The sequence below is a fragment of the Ambystoma mexicanum genome, chromosome 2p (genome assembly GCF_040938575.1).
Source record: "Ambystoma mexicanum isolate Mex_15411 chromosome 2p, UKY_AmexF1_1, whole genome shotgun sequence".
NCBI lineage: Eukaryota > Metazoa > Chordata > Amphibia > Caudata > Ambystomatidae > Ambystoma > Ambystoma mexicanum.
The window spans coordinates 448645346-448669886 of record NC_090923.1 but is presented as its reverse complement, the minus strand read 5'-3'; the positions used below and the strand labels follow the sequence as shown (position 1 = coordinate 448669886).

Here is a 24541-nt window from a genome sequence, read left to right as displayed (position 1 = left end):
CATGGACACGGGAGAGGTGAGGCTTCCGGAAAGGTTTCAGGTGATTTAGCAGTATGGGCAGATTGGCCGGGTGGCAAGATGTAAGGGAATGGCGCAAGGTTGTGTGCATGGACACGAGAGGAGCAGTATGGACAGATTGGCCGGGTGGCAAGATGTAAGGGAATGGCGCAAGGTTGTGTGCATGGACACGAGAGGAGCAGTATGGACAGATTGGCCGGGTGGCAAGATGTAAGGGAATGGCGCATGGTTGTGTGCATGGACACGAGAGGAGCAGTTTTGGCAGATTGGCCGGGTGGCAAGATGTAAGGGAATGGCGCAAGGTTGTGTGCATGGACACGAGAGGAGCAGTATGTACAGATTGGCCGGGTGGCAAGATGTAAGGGAATGGCGCGAGTTTGTGTGCATGGACACGGGAGAGGGATGGCAGGCACTAGCTCCATGAAGGAGTAGTGCTTTCAGAACACACGGTGCTGTTGATGGTGGATACAGTATTCTCTGAAGGTACCGCTCTTCACTTGCTTTCAGGATTGCAGGCTGCTGCTCTTTTGTCCGTTTTTTGTGCATATACATTAGCAAACTCTAATTAAAATTCCTTCCAATAATAAGAGTATTTAACTCAAATGAGCCCCCTTTGAATCTTGGTATCCTTTTCATTCTTGTCCAATATTTGTCCGAAGCATTGAGAAATCCTGCTCCTTGGACATGGGTGGATTGGCTTGTTAGCAACATGGGAGAATTCTAGTTGGGCGCAGCTTCTGAAGGCCGGTGGGTCTGGGGCAGAATCCAACCATTGACTGGCCCTGCCTAGGCCCCTTTAGCTTTCCAGGGACAGTGCTCTGCGTAGATTCTCCTAATTTCCCGATAAACCAAACTTCCTTCGTATTACAAAACTGAGTGCTCAAAAGGGCTTTCAGCTCCAAATTGTATTAAAACATTTTCCTCATTTTTATTCTTTGCATTTTGCGATTAGAGAAGGCCATTTGAGTCTCAAATTACTATAGATATTGGCCCTAAGTATCCCACTTCTAAAATAACTTGCCATTTTCTTTGCCTGCAAAATGGAAACAGGCAACCAACCAAAAGAGAACAAGAACAACGCACTTTGTCCTTCGGCTGGAATGACTATGGGCGAAAGCATTCTTCCTCTTTCCAATGTGTTTCTCGGGTGATAGTCTATCTGGACTTCCGCACACAGGATATCATTTATGAAGCCTTAACCGTAGCTAAGAGCAGACAGCTATCAAGTATGGTCATACGTTTCCCGTGGGATTCAGGAAGGAAATGCTTTTACTAACTTGCCTCTAGTGAGGAAGACTATGAAATTGGACACAGTTGCAGTTTTCAAATGAAGCCATGTGATGATGGTCAACTTGGTAAATTTATATCCCAGTACCGCACGCAATGTGATCACAATTGTGATGAGCTGGCGCTGCTAGCAACACGACCAGCAATGTGACCAGTAGTCAGTGGTGTGGCCAGCAGTGTTGACCATCCTTGTCTCCAGGAATGTAGCTGGGACAGTGTTGAACAGCGTAGACTGCAGTGTGACCAGCAGGACATTTATTATATGAAGAGATCTGTACCCTTATTAAGTCAGGTGCTGTTAGACCGGCCCGCAGGCGAGTCGGACATGGATTAGAAACGGGATCATACCATTACTGCGATCATTTAACTGAGACCACCGAAAATGGCGACTTTTATTGACGGGTATACTATAAAATGCATGTAGGGGGCCACAGGTGGTCACCCCGACAGATATATGGAGTGAGAAGGGAATGCAAATTTTAAAAAAGTCGACATTTTCAGTGGTCGCTGTTTATTGGTCGCAGTAATCACACAGATCCTTAGAAACTGCTCTGCCCATTCCGTGGTTCCTTCTGTTTGCATAATTAAAATACATTATGTATGTCGACTAATTTTGCTTAACCTGGTTGTGTGTGTTGGTTAAAGACACTTTTTGGGAGCTTGGCACCTGGCACAGAGGTGCTTCTGCTGCTATTTTCTATCCCAACCTGCAATAGTTTACCAGGTCACAAGGGAGGAGCAGTTCAGACATAGTTCTGCCTACGCTTTCCGTTGGCTACCATTACCCCTACGCTTTCGGTTGGCTACCATTACCCCTACGCTTTCCGTTGGCTACAGGGTCGGACTGGGACAAGAAATAGGCCCGGACACCAAAAAAAAAGTGGCCCACCCCTCGGCTCAGAAAAGTGGCCCACCCCTCGGAAAAGTGGCCCACCCCTCACCTCAAAAAAAGTGGCCCTCAAACCATCATTCATGATTTTGTGCACACTATAGACACAGTATGCCAGCAGTGGGCTGTGAAGGTATTGTGTGCACTATAGACACAGTATGCCAGCAGTGGGCTGTGAAGGCAGTTTGTTTGTGCTTTTTTTTAATATAGCGCTACAAACCCTCTCAGGTATCTGAGCACTGCTTATTTCCCACGGTGTGTGGTGCTCATTTATCGACCTCAGAAGGATGAAAGGCTGAGTTTGGCCCCACCGGGAATCGAACCTGCGTCAGCAGGCTTTGCACAGATGTCAAAGCGAGTTCTCTACTCGTTGTGCTAATTTGCTATCACTCTATGAGACCAGCTGTGTGTGCACTATGGGCACAGTATGCCAGCAGTGGGCTCTGAGGGTAGTGTGTGCACTATAGGCACAGTATGCCACTGGGCTGTGAAGGTATTGTGTGCACTATTGGCAAAGCATGCCAGCAGTGGGCTTGGAGCGTAGTGTTTGCACTATAGGCACAGTATGCCAGCAGTGGCCTTTGAGCGTAGTGTGTGCACTATAGGCACAGTATGCCATCAGTGGGCTTTGAGGATAGTGTGTGCACTATAGGCACAGTATGCCAGCAGTGGGCTGTGAGGGTATTGTGTGCATCATAGCATGCTTAGCTTTGATTTGGTATACTTTAAGGAATGCGGCAAGCAGTCTGTGTTATGTAGGCCACAACATTTTTAGATGTTTGTCTTTAGGACATGCCCATCAAGTCTTAGACCACGCCCATCATACAAGCCATGCCGCAAAATTTTCTTACCCCACGTAAAGCACAGCAAAGGGAGCACACACCTGCCAAAAAGCAGAAATCGATGCATACTATGTACAAAGGCTTCTTAGAATGCAGCCTGCATGAAAGAAAAGGATGTGTGTAGAGGACGTGCACACTTAATTTCACAGTTTCAACTACTAGGCAAACATTGCCCTGATGCAGAAATGCGGTGAAAGAATATTTTTTTTTGCGCGGGGGCAATTTTGGCCCTAGTGCGAATGGCACTGGTGAAACGTTTCTGTAATACCACCCATGCTTCTTTTTCTCTGCATGGATGCTATTGGTGTGACCTGCATCGTGTGCACATCCGCAAGGGCACGTGTTTGCTTTAGGTCCGCTCTGTCGCTTGACCTTCTGGGATTTGGCCAAAGTCACCCCCGCGTGGGCACCCTTATTCTAACGCAGGGTAGAACATGGGTACCATTGATTAGGGTGAAAACGTCACCACTTGTGTGTCCGGCGCCAGTCTGCAGCAAAAGAAGGCGCTATTTAAGAAACAAAGCATTATTAAGAGCAGTTATTTCATGCTCCAGCAAGCTGAAAGAGGTTGGCAGCGAGCAAGGACCATACCTAAAAAACGGTGCTTATATTGGTATACAAGCTTACAAATATTGGCGTCTACGGGAGATGTTTAAATCTCTCTGGAGAGGGCAACCAATCGTGCCTGAGCACCAGCAACCAGATTAAACAAGGCACATGCCACTCACACAACAATAGGAGTATGATGTCACCAGGCCTTGCCGTGGCAAGCTGGCAGTTACCAACTGACGCATCTGAACGGGCGATGCATTCATTTTGGGACCAAACAAATGCATGTCCAGATTAGTCGTCGCCACAGTTCTGAAACACACAAAGGCCACAATCAGTCCAAGACAGCAGACCACGTATTAGTGGGCTCCCGTGGTGTTGGCAGAAAGTTTGGCTTAGTCTGATACTGCCTGCGCAATCATTGTGCATATGGCGCACGGGCATTGCTTTGGTTACCATGCGAGGAGCGCAGGTTACATGGTAAGTGCGCACGGGTAGTCGGTCACAGGAACGATGGAGATGTGTTTGCACAGTTTGGGTTTCATCATGTTTTGAATCAGCGAAGCCTGGAGGTCGGACCCTCGTTAATGGGCTGCGAGGATTTAAGGGGCCAACCACCGTTCAACACAAGGCGGCGCATTGGTTGCTATGTCCAGGCCGGGCTCGCGCTGGACAAGTTAGTGCCTTTCCTGCGCAGCTGTGCCGGGGTTGGAGGTACAGCTGTGTTATCTCACGCAAAGTGCATGATTCCGGAAGACGGGGCATCGGTAAAGAATTTGAAAGGGTACAAAGTACCTGCAAAAACACAAGTTCAACATGCTCTTACTGTAAGTTACTGACAGTCGATTCTAGGACTTAACTGGATGGACAAAGGGGCGTATCCACTTCTGCAGTGCGTGACACGACCCTTTGCAAACGCTGCCACCTGGCTGGCTGTACCCAGTTACTCATATTGCTGGCTGCTGACATCAAATCCGGCTTCCAGTCCAGTCCAACCACACTGTCGTCACCACTGACTCGGACTGACTCCATAATCAGAGACTAACGCTACTTGTGTGCAAATTGCCCCTAAAGGGCCAGGAGGCTATTTCTAACAACAACAACACGGCACGATTTTGTGCAGAATAAAATAAATAATACGCTAATTTCCCCACTGGCACTCACTCACCGTAGATACTTCAACTTCTGCGACGTTGCCAAATTGGCACTGGCAGCCTGGTGTGACAGGAGGTCAGATCTCGATGCAAACAGTGGGGGCTCACGGCTCAGCCTCAGTCTGCCTGCTGCTGCGGGGGGGCGGGGGGGCGGGCTCAGAGGACACTGGCCAGGCCCAGGGCAGGCTGTGGGTGGCCGCTGGCCACTAGTCTGCTGGCCAGCCTGGCCTGCTGCCTGCTGCCAGCTGGAGTGTCTTCGTCGAGTCCACTCATCATCGTCAGTCTCTTGGCAATGGGGATTATGAGGGCACTGGGCTGGCTGACTCTCTGTGGGCTGCCTCGTTGACTCGTGGCTAAAAAATAATGCCAGGGTCAGGAGGAGGCCCACTATATCACAGAGAGTGAGTCACCCACGTGTCCACCGATTGTGGCGGCACGGAGTCTGTCTAAGACTGTCGCCGCCCCAGGCCCCCACAGGCACAAGTTGCTTTCAACTTTCAGGAAGTGACAACAACGAATTGACCTGCAAATTGCAGGGCAATTCGTTGTTGTCACTTCCTGAAAGTTGAAAGCAACTTGTTGTGTGTGAACCTGATGGGGCTGGGCAGCCCCGCCCCCAGCCCACCAGCGGCCTTGGGCAGAGGAGCCGGAGCCCAGCCCAGCCAGCAACCTCCTGCTGTGCAGTACTGTCTGAGTGCAGACAGTGTTTGTTTGTATTTCGTACACTGACTGTACGTTCTCACGGGGGGTGGGCGGGGCAGACCGCCGGCCCCCTCGCTGCACCGTGGCTGGCTGGCCAGCCCTCTAACATAGCATATGCACATAATTCTGATGCATATCGCATGCATGATGCATCATGATTATGCATGCATGCATTGCAATTTGCAAATCATCAAAGCAAGGTAACAACGCGTGTGTGTTGTTTACCTTGCTTTGATGAATATGCTCCTCCAGGTCAGAAGGACCGTGGCTGCCGCCAGCAGTTCCAGGCTGAGGCTCTCCTGGGCCCTGCCCCTGGCTGGGTGTGCCGCGACGGTGGCCTCCCAGAGAGAGAGAGAGAGAGAGGAGAGCGTGCGTTGTGTCAGTTTCCTTTTTGGAATTCAGGCCCGGCACCCCAAGCAAGTTGAGCACTGTGCGCACTGCGCGGGCGGCACACAAATCTTAAGTTACAGTTACAGCTAGCTACAACAAAAAAAGGCCCAGCTTGGGCCGTGCATCCGGCAGCGCGGAGGCTCGCAGCAGCAGAGCAGCAGACACATGTGTCTGCAATGCAAATTGTAAACACTTCACTTACAAAAAAAAACGGCCCATGGGTGGCCTCAAACTGGCCCCCGGTCCCAAAGGTCATCGGCCAGTGGCCGATCGACCGATGCGGCCAGTCTGAGGCTGGTTGGCTACCATTACCCCTACGCTTTCCGTTGGCTACCATTACCCCTACGCTTTCCATTGTCTACCATTACCCCTACGCTTTCCGTTGGCTAGCATTACCCCTATGCTTTCCGTTGGCTACCATTACCCTCACCCCAACCTCCATACATTTATGGCTCTTTTGTTGGCTCTTTTTGTATTTTATTTCCTGTTTTTAATGAGATTAGTCACCGAACTTCATCACAGCCTGCACAACGAAAACATATACATTGAAAACAGCGTAACAACGTCCCCATAAAATCCAGAACAAAGCTAGACACAAGTCACCCTGAAATTACCCCAACCGCCGCCTATACACTAAACGACCTTGGCCCTGCGAGAGCCAGGTCCTTAAGCATGGCCATAGCCTCAACTCATTGCTCTCCTGGCATTAAATAATGGGGTGGGAGGGCCAACAGGGAACAGCAGCCCCTGAACATGATGGTGTTACAGCAAAAAGGGGAAACCGCTTGTTGAAACACAGGTCAACTTCTCATCAGACCCCAATTGCCCCCTATACAGCATCTTTGCAGCCAAATAACGTAATGACTCATGAAAGCTTTGTATTGGTGCCTGGGCCATACCATTTTCCAGAGGTATCACTTCCTGTTGACCCGACTCGTTGCATCAACCAATCTACCTTCCACTGATCTGCCGGAAGACATGGAAGGGTCCTGATAAATGTTCGGGGTATGTTTCCCGCTTCCCTTAATCTGGTCTTTCTTTTTGGATGGAGGCCAGTAGTTTGCAGACACATGTTGTGTTCTTTGAAGTTAGAATATACAGTCTGTTTTGTTTTGAGAGGCTGGGCACTGATTGGTAATTATGCTTATTGGAGGTCTTTTTCTCAGACCTTGTCCTCCGCGTGATACCTCTGCATTATACCTAAGTCCGATACCACCACACCTTCACTCTGCTGCACTGTGCAGAATGCAGTGGCCAGCTGCTCTGCCCCCTGTGCAATTGGTAAGTCTGTCTCCGGCCCCACTTCAGTTGTAAGAACACCAGAAAGAGCCACAAAGCCACTGACAGTTTACAGAATAAGACTTAAGCCTTCTCCTAAGTATGTGCACGTGATGTGAAGATAAGGTGGGGGACAGGGCTGGCCAGAGGCATGGGCAGTCTGTGCAGTTCACCAGGGCCCCGTGGCCATAGGGGCCCCCGCAGGCACCAGCTGCCTGCTCCCAGCAGACAAAGTCATATTTTTTTATGAAGCGGCTGTCCTACCTCCATGTTCGAGGCTCGGCTCCCTTTTTGTTTGCTCTAGTGAGGCAGCGCTTCACCTCTCAACCTCCCGCTGCAACGTTCCCTAGACAAATACTCCCCCACCCACCTCCCACAACCCCCACAGCGGACCATTGGGCGCCGCAGACCTCGAAAATACTGCTTATCAATTTCTTTCTTAAAGCAGTGCATTTCAAGTAGGTGCGATTTACAAGTGATTGGGCTATTTAAGAGACTAATGTTTACATGTGAAGAAGTGCAAACGGGCATTTTTATTTTGGAAGCACATGCAAAGCACCAGTTAGCTGCCTAAAATCTGTGCCCGCCTCCAGGACAATTAAAGCATTCACACAAATCCGTTTTAAGCTATCTGCCTTATTTTCACATGTTCATATTTACCACACCAAAAAGCGTTTTTTAGGCAAAATTTAAAATGTTCCTCACATTGTATATGAAGCATACCTTTGTCAACATTGAAACAAAAACAGGTAACCTTTTCACACATTACCTTTTGTTATGAGTCTTTACATCTTGAAAGTGCATTTTCAAAATCCACAGGCCATGTTTTGCCTTCTGCTGAATGGAATTCTGGTATTTGTAGTCTTCCATTCAAGGTAAGGGGAATAATGCCACAATTATAATTTTTTTGCCCAACATATTTCTCTAAGGATTTACTATGGTTTGTATACTGTTCAAATTACCCTTATAAAACAGAGTATTGTTGAAAGCCAAACATAGGGGTGATATTGGAAAGGGTGAAAGTACAAGTGAGTCATGAATATCATACTCGGGACTGGAGGGGTTATTTTCTCTGGTTCGGGCCACATGCTGGTTTTCAGGGCACAGGTCAAGGCTATATGGGGTGGACAGCGTCCGCCCACTTATTTCCAGAGGGTGGATGCACCCCCTGTTGGGTGTTTTTGAAGTGTTCAGCTACTAGGATTTCTCCCTAGGTTGTCATGGTTCCAGTGCAGACACTTACCCAGAAGACCATATAAAAGTGTCATTAAAGCACACATCTCATGGTTGGATTTTGTTTTCCTTGGAATATTGCTTTATAAATTGTTGGGCTTAAAAGGTGGGCACCTTTTATAATATGCCAGCGTAGTTATTGGACATTCTCCTCTCAGATTATTTTTCCAGGTTGAATTATTTTTTTTAAATGCCGATGCTTATTTGTCTTCTGCACTCTCTTCTAAGGTCAATTGAGCTAAATTTGTATTTTTTACTTTAAGATATATTTGCTTATTTTGCCTATATTCTTGTTGGCCAGCTTTTGATTTTTGCTATGGGGGCAGAGATTCCCACACTGAGTGTCGTGAGGCAGCTGTACCCATCTCCAGGCCAAAAGAACTCATTTTACAGCAGGAATAGAAAAAAAGCCATATGATTTACAGGAAGGTCTAAGCATAGAACATCTCACCAACAGTCCCCTAACATGCTGAGTTTATTTATTTATTTTAATTCATGTAGAGCGCTGCTCGCCCATAGGCCTCTTCGTGCACAATAAACAATGACGAGACAGAAACAAAAATGAAGAGGAGGAAATGGCAGGGGGAGAGACAGACCAGATTTAGTGGGTTACATAACCTGGTTTGAGATTGAACAAGTGAGTCTTGGCCAGTTTCTTAAAATCTTTAAGGGAGTTGACTGATCTTAAGGCTAGTGGAAGCTTCTTCCAGGTGGAAGGTTCTTGGACATCAAAGATGGTTCCGCCGAATCTGGTGAACTTGAACCTAGGTTGCACCAACTGTGCCGGGCCTTGAGACCAAAGCGTGCGGCGGGGACGGGAGGCCTTGAGGTGATCCATGAGGTTTTGAGGTGCCTCAAGATTCTGGCATTTGTAGGTCAAGGTGAGTCATTTGTGTGTCACACAATGTTTAACGGGAAGCCAATGAAGCTCCCTCCTTGCCTCAGTGATATGGTCTCTCTGGGCTTGACCGTGGACTGCCCAGACAGCTCAATTTTGGTTGATCTGCAGAGGCTTCATGTTAGATTATGATGTACCCAGCAATAGGCTAGTGCAATAATCTACGTGTTCGCAAGAGCAGTGGCCAGCAAAGACCTGTTACTGAGGGAGAGGTATGAACGGATGTAGTACATTTTCGTGATATATCCTTGCTCGAATGTGGGCAACATGAGGCTTCATTGTGAGCTCTGCTTCAAGAATAACAGAGAGTTTTAACACTACAGGATACTACAATTCTGCTGCCTGAGATGATAAATGACTCATAAGCAGTGTGCAATTGTTTGAGTCGTTGAGTTGACGCCAGGATCAATAGCCCAGTTTTTCCTGTGTTAAGGGCAAGTAAGTTGATTGTCATCCATGCGTGTGGATCGACTCATAGAGTTGATAACAAGAGCATCATGAGCATAGTTGCCGGATAGCTCAAGGATGACCTGAGTGTCATCAGCGTAGTTGGTGTACTGAACTCCCAGGTCATCCATGAAAGAGAGAATGGGCATGACCTAGATCTTAAATAAAGTGGGGAAGATGTAGGACACCTGCGGAACCCTACAGGTGATGGCCGAGGGTGGAGAGCTACTGCCTTCCACAACCACTCTGGCAGTCTGAGGTCCCAGAAAGGATATCCATAGGGTGGCAGTGTCCGTACATTGAGCTTGATCTTGTACCCTTGTTGCCTTTGCAGCATTCTGCTATGGATGCCCTGCTACTCCTGCCCACCCCCTCCAATCAAGGGTCAGGTGGTCTATTAATCAGGCTTCCTTCCCATTTTGATGTGAGCAGCACTTGCTAATTTTCCAAGATGCATGCTAACACGTTACCAAGCCTGAACCCAGCAGGAGAGAGGACAGAAACCCTGCCATGATGAGTGATTTAGATGAGCATGGCAAGGTGAATGGGTGTAACTAAGCCTTCTGCTCCCATGTACTCAGCACCTACAGCACCTATGCATATATTATCGAGCCCCCCACACTTTTTTTAAGGACGAAGGACTTGAGCCCTGTTCATTTTGTTAGCATTTGAAGACCTGAAAAAGTGCTTAATTCCCTGCCTCAGGACCTCCCAGGTAAATAGGCTCTATAGGGCAATCCTGCAGTGGACTCAACCTGCCCTGACTTATTTAGGGCCATTCCCTGCCCTGACATGACATCTTTGGAAGCTGCTTGGAGTTTATTTCTAATGACCAAATATACACACAATAAAAATAAAAACAATAGGGAAACGCCTGCAAAAAACGCAGTTAACTTCCGTTAGCAAAACACAATCACCAATGCCTTCCATAGTCAGATGGTGTTTTCAAACAAAAGTTTGAAAGAGACCTTTTACAAACAATATTTCTACCAATTACATCTGGAAATCCATGCTTCTACACTTAACCAAAGTGTGTGCTCCAGGCCAAATCCTTGGATCTCACTATGCCATATCTGCCCAAATTAAAAGTCTACATAAGGTATTCAGCTCACACTGTCTGCTGGTTCCAAATAAAAGTCTATCGATACTGCCACATAGATAAAAATTAATAGCGACAATTAATACACTGGACGTCACTTTTTGTCTCCTGCCTTACTCATGGTGTTTTTAATTTAATTTCCAATGATACATTTTCGTATTGAAGACTCATTTTATAATATAATTCTCTGTAATATCACGGATGTCATTATTCATGCAAATAAGCGGCCCCCACACACCTTTTGCCGCACAGGGTCCCGGAAATCCTTGGGGCGGTCCTAGGCGAGGTTAGAGGGAAAAGGGCATGTACTGATCTCTCTGTACATTTGGTTTTTAATTTACACATAGTACGTTTTTCTTCCCAGCGTCGCACTTTTTTTGTACAGGTGTCAGAACTGCGATTAGGATTTAGAGGTCTAGGCCTACAGGTCCCATGGTCTGCAATTTTGACAGCATATGGTTGTCTTTCAGAGACTCCTCGCTGCCTTTTAAACTTTTGCTTTGCTTTGGGGAGGATTAATGGCGCTGCGGTCGGCAGAGGAGGTAGGTTAGTGTTCAGTTGTGGGCCTTCCAGTTGGTCTTGGGTCACCCGGGAGCCCTGCCCTTGCAGCATGTCTGCGCTTCCTGTCCCGGGCCCCAGTGCATGCTGGGCAGGGCTTTAAGTGGGCCGGGGCCTGCCGGGGCCGGGCCCCGGCAGTCTCCAAAAAGTGGGACTGAGCCGGGGCCCTGCCGGGGCCCCCCCTTCCACTACACGCAACATTGGCGGGATGCATTATCCCGTCGCGGCGGCAGCCGCGACGGGAGATGCGCCTGCCATGAAGTCAGGCATCTGACAGAAGTGGCAGCCAACCACAGCGATGCTGTGCCTGGCTGCCACTTCTGTAAGTCATAGTAACTGCCTCTGGTGACCTCTCGCGCGAGGGGTCACCAAAGGCAGTTACTGTCCCTTTGTTTCCCCAGGTCGCCGAGGCGTCTTTAACCCTCGGCGAACCTGGGGATTCCTCGACATTTTTCGAGGTTTATGAAAGATGGCTTGAAAAGTACACAATTCAAGCCATCTTTTATAAATCTTTGCCGACGGACAATTTTGTCCGTAGTCAAAGTTTTATAAAAGATGGCTTGAATTGTGTACTTTCAAAGCCATCTTTCATAAAACCGAAATGTTAAAAAAAAAAATGGCCTGAAAAGTAGGCAAACCGTAAGGTATGCACACACACATATATATGCATGTTATAATATCTGTGTGCGTACCTTACTATGGTTTGTGTACTTTGCAAGCCATTTTTTCTAAACATAGAAATAAATATTTCTATGTTTAGAAAAGATGGCTTGCAAAGTACACAAACCATAGTAAGGTACGCACACAGATATATAACATGCATATATATGTGTGTGCATACCTTACGATTTGCGTACGTTTTAGGCCACGCCCCCCACAAGCCACGCCCCCAAATGAGGGGCCCCCCCTCGATTTCTAACCCCACTTAAAGCCCTGATGCTGGGTGGTGGGCTTCTTCTATCTTCTCTCAGCGTCCGGTCCCTCTATCCCGCTCCACCTGTCGAGCAGCAGAACAAAGGGCGCCTGTGCGGGCAGGCGACGGGGTCAGCAGCCTGGTGTTATTTCGGGCTGCTCGGATGCTGTGTGCAGTCTGTCGCAGGGGGCGGGCAGGCTTCATGTGTGGCTCTGCGTGGCTGTCAGCGCTCAGCTGTGTGCTGTGAAGCCGCGTTGCCAATTCCTTACATTCCTGTCATGCAGATACTACAACTAAGCAAAAAACGTATTACACATTCACCTCCCTCATATTATTCTACAGTGCGCAGACCTTAAAACAATGTTCTATTATCGGGTCAGAAGTGCAAACAAAAAGCGCGGGAGGAGAGGGAGGGGACTGATCAGCCTATGCAGTGCCGAATACAACATGCAGACCCGCCAGGGTACATTATGTCACAGCAAGGAAGAGCCAGCCCCTTTCATTGGCTGGGTGTAAGAGGTCCTGTGGGATAGCTTTGCTTGATTGGAAGCAGAACATGTTTTATTTTTTACTATTGTAATCTGCGCAAGAGTATACGATGAATGCCAGTGAACTGGTTGGCAAACATCGCCTGACTATTCTCACCTAAAGGCAACTTATTGATCATTTTCATTGAATTTAAAACATGGGTAGGGCGCACAAAGTGATGCTCTGCACCAACCGGCTCTTAGCTGATATCGTTTAGAATCCATGTAATATACTCGTAGGGTTATGTTCCCTTTATAAATGTAAGACTACAAATCCCAGAATGCAAAGTGATGCGAGTTAACATCTAGGACTGGCTGAATAGCGCATACATGCAAATGACAACTTGGCGATCACCATTAACTCTCCTAATACTTTGTAGGCTTTACGTTACTCTTCAAAGAGCCTGTGATACCGTTACTTGCTTTTAGCCATTGGTTGACACTGGCCTGTAGCTTGTGTGTGATCAGAGGAAACCTGTAGTTCAACATCATGTTTTTTTTACATGCATAGCATGTATGCCGTGAATTAGATCTTTGTTCAATTCTTACTCTTGCCAGAATTCGGCGGATGTCCTACTATTGGAAATTGGTTAACTCGTGCACTATCTCTTTACTAAAAGCATTGGTAGGTGAGGCTACTAAGATGCACAGCTTTTCCAAAATCACCCCTCGTGCTCGGATTCTGGACGAAGGAAGGACATGGTGTTCTAGACTGAATGGCAATCCACTCAATACCACGTTACCCACACTTAAAGGCAATTGAAAAAGTTGCTGGTGGCGCTCGACAAAGAGCAACATTGGGTAAATCTTGCACTCAAAAGAATCAGTTGAGATTTCATTCTTGGTCTGGGTTCCCCATAGCCCTTGAGCGACACTGTATATTGTGTAAGGAATATTGCCTTGAAACATCTAATATGCTGTTGTGTTTCACTAGCTGAATCCAGAACTCAATCTGTTATGGCTACTGGGGTCAGAGAACTTCCATATTTTACTTTAGATGGGCTATGGGGTCACTATATGAAGGTAACCGATATGTCTGGTTTATCATCTCACGAGATTCTGGTTTAACATCAAACACGTATTAGCTCGGTTAGATGACTAACGGGGTCTTATGATACGATGGGATGGTGATAATTGTATGCTGATAAATTGGCTACTATCATCTTGTATTATCTTGTATTTATATCCTTGTTCGTCCTTTTGATCCTTCATTGATTGAATTGATTGTATAAACATATATAAAGCCATTGTTAAGGCTGTATTATAGAAACCTGCATTTTAACATGATGTTTTTTCACATGTTAAACAAGCATACATATTGGAAATGGAAAATCCATCCCTAAACGAAACAGCTCATTAGTTGTATTCTAGTTTTACTTTCTTATAGACATGTAAATAATGAAAGTCACTCGTAGAAGTGTGGGCTTTGGCTTTAAGATGCATATGTGCAGAGAACACAATGTATTTGTAGGATGCTAAGTAGCTGTAACTCAACTGGTCCTGTTTGGGGGTGCTCTGCTCCTCCCCTCTCCCTTAACTGGCGTGAGGCGGGCCCGCCGCCCTCTGAAAACTACTGAAGCAATAAAAGAAAAGGCCATTTCTAATCTCCTAGTCTCCTTAGTATCTTTTTTAAGAATGGGATTGCCAAGAAAGTTCAACGCGTCTCAAACTAATACAAGAAGGACTTGTGTGCACCTGTCTACACGTGGTTCATTTTGTGGCATTGTAAGCTCTTTCTTGTGCTGGATAAGTGCAGAAAATTGAAAAAGAATCACTAGCTAGTTAAGTAGCTCAATGGGTTAATTACCTGTTGCAAATAGTTTTGTGTAAATCTCCACTTTTCAGGTTACAGTTCCGACCAGGATGTGTCAGTTTTTCACCCTTCCCTTAAAAGTCACTAAAATTGGAACCAGTTGTATGGGTAGTGTTAACACCTGCTATTTAATAGATTTGAAGATTTGTAGTGTACTTGTCACTACTTAATGGATTATTTTGTTAATTTCCTTGAGAAAATTATTAAGGCATAACATGGGAGATTTAATTGGGACTTTACAGTAGATTACAGCCTTTATGTGTGTGTGTGTGTGTGTGTGTGTGTATGTATGGGTTTATAAAGTGCAAACCTATCCGAGAAGCCCAACAGAGTACTGTACACAGGGGGCGCACACAGGTGTTACAAGAAAGAGTGTGGGGGTTTCAGAGAGGCATGGGTGGATAAGGGGAGCATGGGTTGGGAGCAGTCCAGGACGGGGAGAACATGAGCGTTGAGATGATTCATCTGTGAGATGTTCTTTAAAGTGTAGGGTCTTCAGATCTTCCATAAAGTGTAGTCTGGAAGGGGATAATGTAGAGTGCATACCAGGAAATGGTATTACTATTTTTATTATTACTATGTTATGTTATTTGTTATGTTATTTGGCATTTATATAGCGCTCTGTATATCATTGGTATGACCTCAAAGCGCTGGTAGTTTGAACGCCCTTAGGGACCGTAGTCCAGGTTAGTCGAGAGAGTAGGGTATCATAGGGTGCTTGGGTGCACTCAATATGTGTGCAGCTGATGCAATAGGCTGATGGTAGCTGCATCCTAGCATTAGGTGTGGTGATATTGAGATCAGTCAAATGTGTGCAGTCTGGAGGTTGGGCTCCGAGACTGGATTGTGGCTGCGTTCTGCCAGTGTAGGACGCTCATGTGTGCAGCTAGGCCGATTTATCGTGGGTATAACTGAGTTCTAGCAGTATGTTGAGGTGTTCATGGAGTATTGTTCGTATGTGAGCAGCTAGGCCGAAATTGATCGAGGGGTGTAGCTGCACTCTGTTGTGTGTTGGTGTAGCGAGTGAGCATAGTGATAGGAGAGGTGAGTGTCGGTAGTGGAGGTTTTATTCTTACGAGCCTTCTGTTCTGCATTTCATTTACGCGTTTTGAGGTTGCTGTATTCACAAATCTATCTAAATGTGGCAATGGCTTACATTCACAATCCTGGCTAGATGTGTCGAGCTAATAATCACAATTATATCTAAATGTGGCACTGGCTAATTGGCTTATTATTGTATTTATTGAGTGCTGACCTGGCTTTGAGAAGCAACAGAGCCCTTTACAGGGGTATAAAACAATACAGATACATAACAGAGCGCTTTTCAGAGGTAACAGAACAGATACATAGCAGGGGTAGGATAAAGAGAGGCACAGAGAAAGGGTACAGCTGTACTGGGTGGCGGGGAGGAGAGAGGCGGATGTTGTATAGCGAGTCAGGTGGCACGAGCGGCGACATGATGGTCTAGGTGTTGAGGAGGAGAGATTCCTTGAAGAGGTAGGTCTGGAGTTCTTTTCTAAATTGTAGGAGTGTGTGGGTAAGTCGGATGCTGATGGGGAGGAGGTTCCATAGTCTAAGGGCATAGGCAGAGAAGGCCTATTTTCTGGTCATTTCTTTTTTTTAGCGGCAGATTTCAAGTCTGCACGTGTCCTGGCTTCTGGTGGTGCACTGTCAGTTGGAGATGCTGAGTTTCTCCACAAAGAGCGCAGCCCCGGAGGCCAGGACTGTTCTATTCCCGCTTGCAGTTCTTTGTTTCCAGCCTGGCAATGATGTGGCCTCCAGGATCGATGCAGGTAGAGTTTTTATATCAGGATCTTCCCTGAAAGACAATGTAAAAGGTAGTCCGTGCAGCACAGAGGGAAGAGACCAATAACAAAACATCTGAGCTACTTTTGACTGGGTTTCTCCTAAAAATGTAAAGTCACTTAAGAAATAGAATATTAAGGTGTTGAGGAGCTTAAAATCACTATGCGTCTAGTTCTCAAATCTGAATTTTTTTTTCACAATATGTAACGTGAGCAAGTTCAGTCTGCTCCCCCCCACCCCACCCCCCACCCTCTGGCATAAAATGCACATATTCTACAGATTCACAAAGATTTCCAATTGTGGTAAAAATTCAGAAAGCACAAAATGCTCAAGGAAATAGGTGTGAATCATGATGAGGCAGGAGAAGGTGCGCACAGGCGCAAGTTACATATAGCGCACCTGAAGCGTGAGCAAGATGCCATAGATCCCTGCTTGGTCCTGTTTGGCCCGCTTTTCCTTATTTATGTCTGATGCAGGCAGGCGGCGTTCAGTAGCAGGAAAAGCAGAGTCCTAATGTTTTTGAATAAACAAATTGATATTTGCTTAATTTGGCCTTTCCATTGGCCGCCCAAATTATGCATATACAAACGGGGTAAATGTGCTGTTCCAGCTAGTCGTAGTTCCCTTGTGTGTAAGTTGCACGCACATAGAACAACCTTCACACGTGGGTGTGCACTAATTCCGCACCGAGTTTTATCTATGGGCACAGATACATTTCCGAGCAGGAACATCTTGTGTGAATCTTGCCCTGTATGTAGAAACACAGAAATATCAAAGTTACCAGTAGGTGTGGCCAGAACCTGAAATGTCTATTTCCTGCTTATTTTGCCTCCGAGCCCTTAGTCGGGATCTCACTGTACGCTTGCCTTGCCTGTTGTAGTCCTCCTTGAGATCTGCGTGCTGGCTTTATCTCCATCACTTCCCTTCAAGGGTTATTCTACACACTAATGACAGTTCCTCAATTATAAACATATTACCTTTGCACCGGAGTTCCCACTTCTGATCTCCGATTATGACCTCTAATTCCAGGGGCACCTGGAATGCTCTAGAAATTGCCTTCGCTCTCCAGACAGCAACTGTGTTCGTGTTAAGATTAAAAGATGTATATGTGTGTGTTTTGGACTATGCAGTATTCTGATAGCCCACCATGATGCAAAGATCTTACCTTGCAAACCACCTTGAGCGGATTCCTCTCCGTCTAGGGGATCAATACACCGGAATTACTAGCAACTTTCTCCAGAAGGCCCTCAAGCTAACAAAGGAGAATCCTATACATGCAGGGAGCTGAACTTCCCACACACTGATGCCCTGAACGGCCATCAAATGACCAGGATGGTCCAAATAAACTCAAGATGCATTAGATGAAAGGGGACAATCATATCACCTTTGACCAATCAGGAACTGAGACTCCCTTGGAGCGATGCAGATCATGCATGGAAGCGCATCCCTTAGACACCTGAAAATTATAAAGAACATTCATGCTATTCAGTTGCATGGGTTCACTGCCGTCACAGCCATGTCTACGTCCGGCCTTCTAATGTCACCTTTAAATCCATATTGTGAGCCTGCGCGGGAGATAGGACCGACGGTGGTCACGCTCACCTGCACTTCACCCTTGATCTTGCCGTTCTCTGACATTTCCACTCACTTCAGACATCCCACACTCCGCTTCCTCTCCAATACTGGCCACCAATTTCTAAACTTTTAAAAAGTTGTTCTCAAAGGCCTTGGAGCTGAAGGCCTCATTAAAAACCTTGAATCCTAGCAGCCCGTTTCTGGAACGCCTGTACTCTGTCTTTACCCTGGTGGCGGCTCGCCGCTAGGACTGTACGTAATACCCAAGGTGAAGCCTCATTAGCAATGTGCATAGCTGTACATGAATTGCCACCTTTATGCTCCTTATACCTCTTGCGCGTTCACATTTATTTCACCTTATTTAGGCACTTTTCCGGCGTCAGATGATATCCAACCAATTGATGTGTTTTCAAACCGACCCTCCCATCATGCACTGCTTCAGATTTTCTGATGTTGTCTATAGCTGGACTCACAGATTGGGGGAATCATAGAATTACCAACAAAACCTACAAATAATCACCACTGAAATTCATTATATGTATAATCTTTATTATATGTAAATTCATCCTATGTAAATTGTTCTAATAAATATTCATTGTGTATATCCCGAACACCCTGGATTGTACACTTCAATGGATTGAAAAACTAAGCTTCAAATGTGCCGTTTTCAGCACTGAATCCCAGGTGCCACGCCCCAGACAATTCTTCCATTGCAGTACCTCTGTCACCAGTGTGCTGAACATCATATGTGCAGGGAATGCAGGCCCTGTCCTTCGCTCTCAGAAGAAGCCAAAAAGCAGTATGACCACGATACAAAGACCACCAATAATTAAATAAATAAACACATTTGCGTACTCTTATCTTGATAACAAGCTTTGGATTTTCTTCCTTGAGATTTAATTTATCGACATTTAAATGTACACAAATGTCATCCGCATTGGGGCGAGCGTGTGTAGGTTGAAAGACAATATATATGTTTGTATATTTTGTTTACATAAAACTATTTGGAATAGTGTTGATATGGTGTGTTTATCCAGGGCTAAAACTCGTTCCTGCTACAAGAAAAAATGCTTATAGGAAGATGGAAACATTTACCACAGTTCACATCTTCATATGCATCTAAATAGTCAAAGTTATTCTACTAGCAATATTGGACACAGGTGGCGAGGGAATACGTGTAAAGGCTGTGTTTACTGCATGCCGTGTTGCTCCCGTATCTACTGTCCGATTGTGTTGTTATGGCTTGGGCACGGTGCTTACCCTTTTTAATCGCGGCTTGTGTTCTTTTCCAGACAGTACACAGAGCCATGCCACCTGGACCACATCCCAATAGCCAACCAGCTCGAGGAGGACCTGCCCGGTGACGACCATAGCCTGTACTGGCACGAGGATTCCAAGCCTGGCACGCTGGTCTGAAGAGGTGCCCGGCCTCACTTGTCGCACCGCCACATTCTCCTCCATGCGTGCCTTGCACACCCTGCGCCTCCCAGCAGAACTATTACTGAGAACAGTCTACATACGGGCTTTTGCAGGAATTGGAGTGAAGAGGACATGTTGCCATCTGTAGTGGACAGGAATAAACTCAAACAATGGCCGTTCCATGCAGTGCGGACGAAGAACACCCGCAGTCTGGACAGCCGACACAGTGCGGCGCTCAAACAAGACAGCACTTGGTTTAAGTATTTATACGTAGCAAGCACTTTTTAGGGAGCTGGAAGGTGTTAAAACTGTGAACAAGGGCTCTGTTCAGGGAATACATTTTTACTTCCGAGCACAGTACACATACGTGAAAGGAGACGAATCGTGTGATATGTTGTGATATGTGCTCGATCAGCGACGTTGCTATGAACAGAACAATTCTATAATGAGTGATTCCAGTGAGTGAATCAAGATCAGTGCCTGGGACAAGACTGGTGAAAGAGTGATCGGAGTATTGTGATTGGCAGTAGGAAATCCTAGATGTGTGCGAAGGATAGTGCATACGATAAGGCAAGCCTCGGTGTGAGTGACACAATGGGCATGTCCACATGGCAAGCCTATGAGTGAATCATGGATCGTGCATAGGATAGTATGTGTATGACACAATGTGTATGTCATAAAGCAAGCCTGTGAGTGAAGGACGCATTGTGCTTGTGATGCAGCGCACCTGCGAGTGAACGATGCACTGTGCATGTGTTGCGGCAATCCTGTGAGTGAACAACACATTGCGTGTGTGATGCGACAAGCCTTTGAGTGAACCATGCATGTGACACAGCAATCCTGTGAGAGTACCAATCGAAGGATGGTTCCTGTGATACAGCAACGCAGTGAGTGAATGACGCATTGTGCGTGTGATGCAGCACACCGCGAGTGAATGATGCACTGTGCATGTGTTGCGGCAATCCTGTGAGTGAACAACGCATTGTGTGTGTGACGCGACAAGTCTGTGAGAGAACTACGCGAAGGATGGTTCCTGTGATGCAGCAATCCTGTGAGTGAATGATGCATTGTGTGTGTGTGATGGGACAAGTCTTTGAGTGAACCATGCATGTGACACAGCAATCCTGTGAGAGTACTAAGCGAAGGATGGTTCCTGTGATACAGCAAACCTGTGAGTGAATGACGCATTGTGCGTGTGATGCGGCACATCTGCGAGTGAACGATGCACTGTGTATGTGTTGCAGCAATCCTGTGAGTGAACAATGCATTGCGTGCGTGATGCAACAAGCCTTTGCGTGAACCATGCACGTGACACAGCAATCCTGTGAGAGAACTAAGCGAAGGATGGTTCCTGTGATACTGCAATGCCGTGAGTGAACAACGCATTGTGTTTGTGATGCGACAAGCCTTTTAGTGAACCATGCATGTGATGCAGCAATCCTGTGAGAGTACTAAGCGAAGGATGGTTCCTGTGATACAGCAAACCTGTGAGTGAATGACGCATTGTGCGTGTGATGCGGCACATCTGCGAGTGAACGATGCACTGTGTATGTGTTGCAGCAATCCTGTGAGTGAATGATGCATTGTGTGTGCGTGATGCAACAAGCCTTTGCGTGAACCATGCACGTGACACAGCAATCCTGTGAGAGAACTAAGCGAAGGATGGTTCCTGTGATACTGCAATGCCGTGAGTGAACAACGCATTGTGTTTGTGATGCGACAAGCCTTTTAGTGAACCATGCATGTGATGCAGCAATCCTGTGAGAGTACTAAGCAAAGGATGGTTCCTGTGATACAGAAATCCTGTGAGTGACCAGCGCCTTGTACAATGAATAAGGCAAGCATGTGACTGAGTGATGAGTAGTGAATGGGATACAGCTAGCGCGTGAGTCATTGGAATAGGGTGCACTGGTTAAGGCGGGCCTCTGAGTGAATGGACAGTAGTTTCTATTGGATGAAACAAGCCTGAGCGTGAATGAACATTACTATATATGGGCTTAGGAATGCCTTGGGATGAATGAAGAGTAGTGTATCTGGGCGAAGGATGAGTAAGGCTTTAGAGTGAATGGAGGATGAGCGTTCGGCGATTGAACAATGGCGACCTGGATGATGCAAATCTCGGAGTGAGCAAAGGATAGCGAATGAGGATCAAGCAATCCCGTGCGTGAACGAGACTGGCCTCCACAGTAAAGTCTATCCTTCACGCGTGCTGGTGATGATCGCGGCGTGATGAGGCATACATGTCGCCCAGCTGGGTTTAAGCATGTGGCTGAATTGTCATAGCTACACAGCAGCTTCCAAGAGAAAAGTACACTGTACATTTGTAAATATGTGTAAATGTGGTCAAAGTGAACGGTTCCAAGCACACACATTTGAGCTTTCTGAGGTACAGACACGTTGTGGGGGTGATGATGAATTGTTCTAAATGTATGCGCAAGAATCTGCTGGTCAGGTATCTATTTAAAATGTCTGGTGCCATTTGCAGTGGGAATGTTTGTCATGGAATGCTTGATGCGTGTCGGTCCATTCTTTCCTTTCCGGGGCCAGTATTTTAATGTAGATGGACAGAAAGTAAAAAGGCTGCGTTGGTGCCTTACGCTGAGGGCCAATCGCAGGATGTGTGTTTCGCTCATCGGTGTATGACCCACAATACCGAGTCACCGATCAGCCTAACATTCCAAGATCCTGCTAAATGCCTTCATGGAAAGCACAGCCGGCCGGGCCAGTGCTGGCTGCAAGATGGTGGTCCCAGAGGACAGCTCGGTGAGAGCCCGCCCCCAATCACGATGCAAGGCATGGCTTCGTTGGCAAAAAGGCAAGGCATGGATGTATGCTAAAATGATGCAGGAAAGTAAATGGAGGGCGCCATGCTCATTCCTGTAATCAAGGGGCGATTCCACGTGGAGGGGGGCTGTTACGCTTCTGGCCACCTTCAGTTAATGAGCAATATATGTGGCACACACCACAAACGGAATCTCCTCTAGGCGCTTGGATATTCAGGTCCTTATTTTCTACACTCCCAAATGAGTAGAAAATGCCAATAATGCTTACCACCTCTTTTACCGATCCGGGGAAAGTTGGTGGACTTCCAGGGTGGATAGATAAGGAGGAGCGAACCAAATGTTAATGGCAGCTGGCATTTACAATTTTACTCAATCGAAGGTCAACATAAACATGTTAAACCTGTTAACACCAGGTTTAATGCCATTCGTTTACACTACAATTTAGGAATGATGAAATATGCTCGCAGGGGACCTTTTGCACTTAATTGCAAACACTCACAGATCCCTCCAGTGCAAATTTCAATATTTATAATATGACCCCTAGCAGTTACTATTCCTCAAGTACCTGGGCGTTATTTTATTGCCCTCAGTAGGAGGGAGGGCTGAGCTGGCACTGTTGGGATTCCAACCAACCAGTGGTGCTCTTTGGTCCATGGAAAGGCACCCAGGTCCGCTGGGCTCGCCCATCACCTTGTCCCACCTCCCACGCAATTGCAGAGTGCTTGTGCATGGTTACAGTGTCTCATGTACCGCCCCAGCTCCAGCCATTAAGTTGTAAACCATATTGAATAGTATAAGAACTTGCAGAGCAGACTGCCTCCATTCACCATCCATGCCATGGTCTTCTAGGACCGAAGTCATGCATCGCCTCCAGGTGGAGCCTCACTGAGCCCTGACTTTAGGCCACTCTTTCGATGCACCTCTCAGGGGCAAGCTGCGGATGATCTCATGCACAACTACACCACGAAAGTGAGATGTCAGCAATCATTCCATGTCCTAAACTGTGCCGTACTTCATAATTCCAAGACAAGGTGCTGTTTCCTTTCTTTTGTATACAATCACTTGGTAACTTCCTGTTCATGCTGTATATAGAAACCTTTGTAAGCAAACCTTTTGGAGCCTTTTTTTACCTTTATTCTGCAGCATGTGATATAGACATGCATTTGTTAAGCTGGTCCTTAGTCATTTGTACTAATGAGGTTTAAAGAGGAACACATACAATAATGAATTCCTTTTCCCATGTGTATAGCATTCACCTGTAATAAACCTCTTTGCGTTGCCTTTTGCTACTTCTGACCTTTGAGACAATAATGCAGAGGTCAGTAAAAATTAAAGTGTGCAATTAAAACTGCAGGAGTCGCCCTTTGTCTGTGATTTATTGGAACATTCCGTGCACATTGTGCAATTGCTGTGCTTCTCCTAGAGCAGGTGCAACGAGAAAGGTGACTTCTTGAGCAGTGCCATATTGAAAGATTGTACGTTTACAGGACTGGGTGAAGCGCAGCCGAATAAGCCAGTGACTGTGATCTCTAAAATGGTGCCCAAGATTGGACCACTCCAGAGTGAGGGGGAGAAAAGGGCCAGGGATTAGAAGGCATTACGTCCACGACTCTCTTCCTCGTCCCAGTACAGAACACGTACTGGGACGAGGAAGAATTGGTCTAGGAGTAATGAAGATTACCAGTAAGAAATCCCCATATGCCTACCTATCAGATTGGTCAAATGCCTTGGATCATGCCATCGGTTTAGTAAGGACGTTTCCCACATGTGAGCACGTCTGGCCATGGTTTAGTGATTCCCAAGGGGAAGTTACGGTTGACCAGTCAACTTGCGGAAAAAGAAGTGGAATTATATTGGTCAAATGGCATAATAATAGCAAGTAATAGACTCCTGGAACCATCTATTAAGCGTATGTAAAATAAACAGCATTTTTCCCATAGCAGTTCAGGAGCAACCATTTCTAACAGGTAATTTGGAATTTCCACCATGGTTACGGTCATTATTGGAAAAGGATTTGCTAGAAAGTTGGTATCCCAGTGTAAGGGCGTGGCGTGTCCTCAAGATCCGGGTCCATCTTCCATTCTCCTTAAACATCAACAGCCACGAGGGAAGTAACAGCCGCAGAGAGAAACGGAGCCAATGAAAAGACCAGGCCTGAAATATACCAAGAGCTTTGCCAAAAAACATGCAAATGTATATCTAAGAAGAACGGACAAGGTGCAGAATACAAAGTGCATTTTGGGCAACGTCTAGGTCTCGTGTCGTGTGATCTAGTACGTACGTCTATTAAGGTTTGGGGGTGCAAAATGCTCGAAGTGAAGTGGCTAATAATGTCCCACGGAGAATGTAACCGCAGCCCCG

At 46.5% G+C, this 24541-nt stretch overlaps 1 protein-coding gene across 3 annotated transcripts in view; it reads left to right on the top strand.

Annotated features, from left to right (window-relative positions):
• Nucleotides 1-23533, top strand: part of FRMD4B (FERM domain containing 4B) — a 1720334-nt gene extending 1696801 nt beyond the window's left edge. For all 3 annotated transcript variants that reach the window (XM_069643814.1, XM_069643813.1, XM_069643812.1), the window contains one exon: nucleotides 19271-23533. In XM_069643814.1, coding sequence (XP_069499915.1) covers nucleotides 19271-19394 — 124 coding nt within the window. In that variant the 3' untranslated portion in view covers nucleotides 19395-23533. The remainder of the gene's footprint in view (nucleotides 1-19270) is intronic.
• The last annotated feature ends 1008 nt before the right edge of the window (nucleotides 23534-24541 follow it).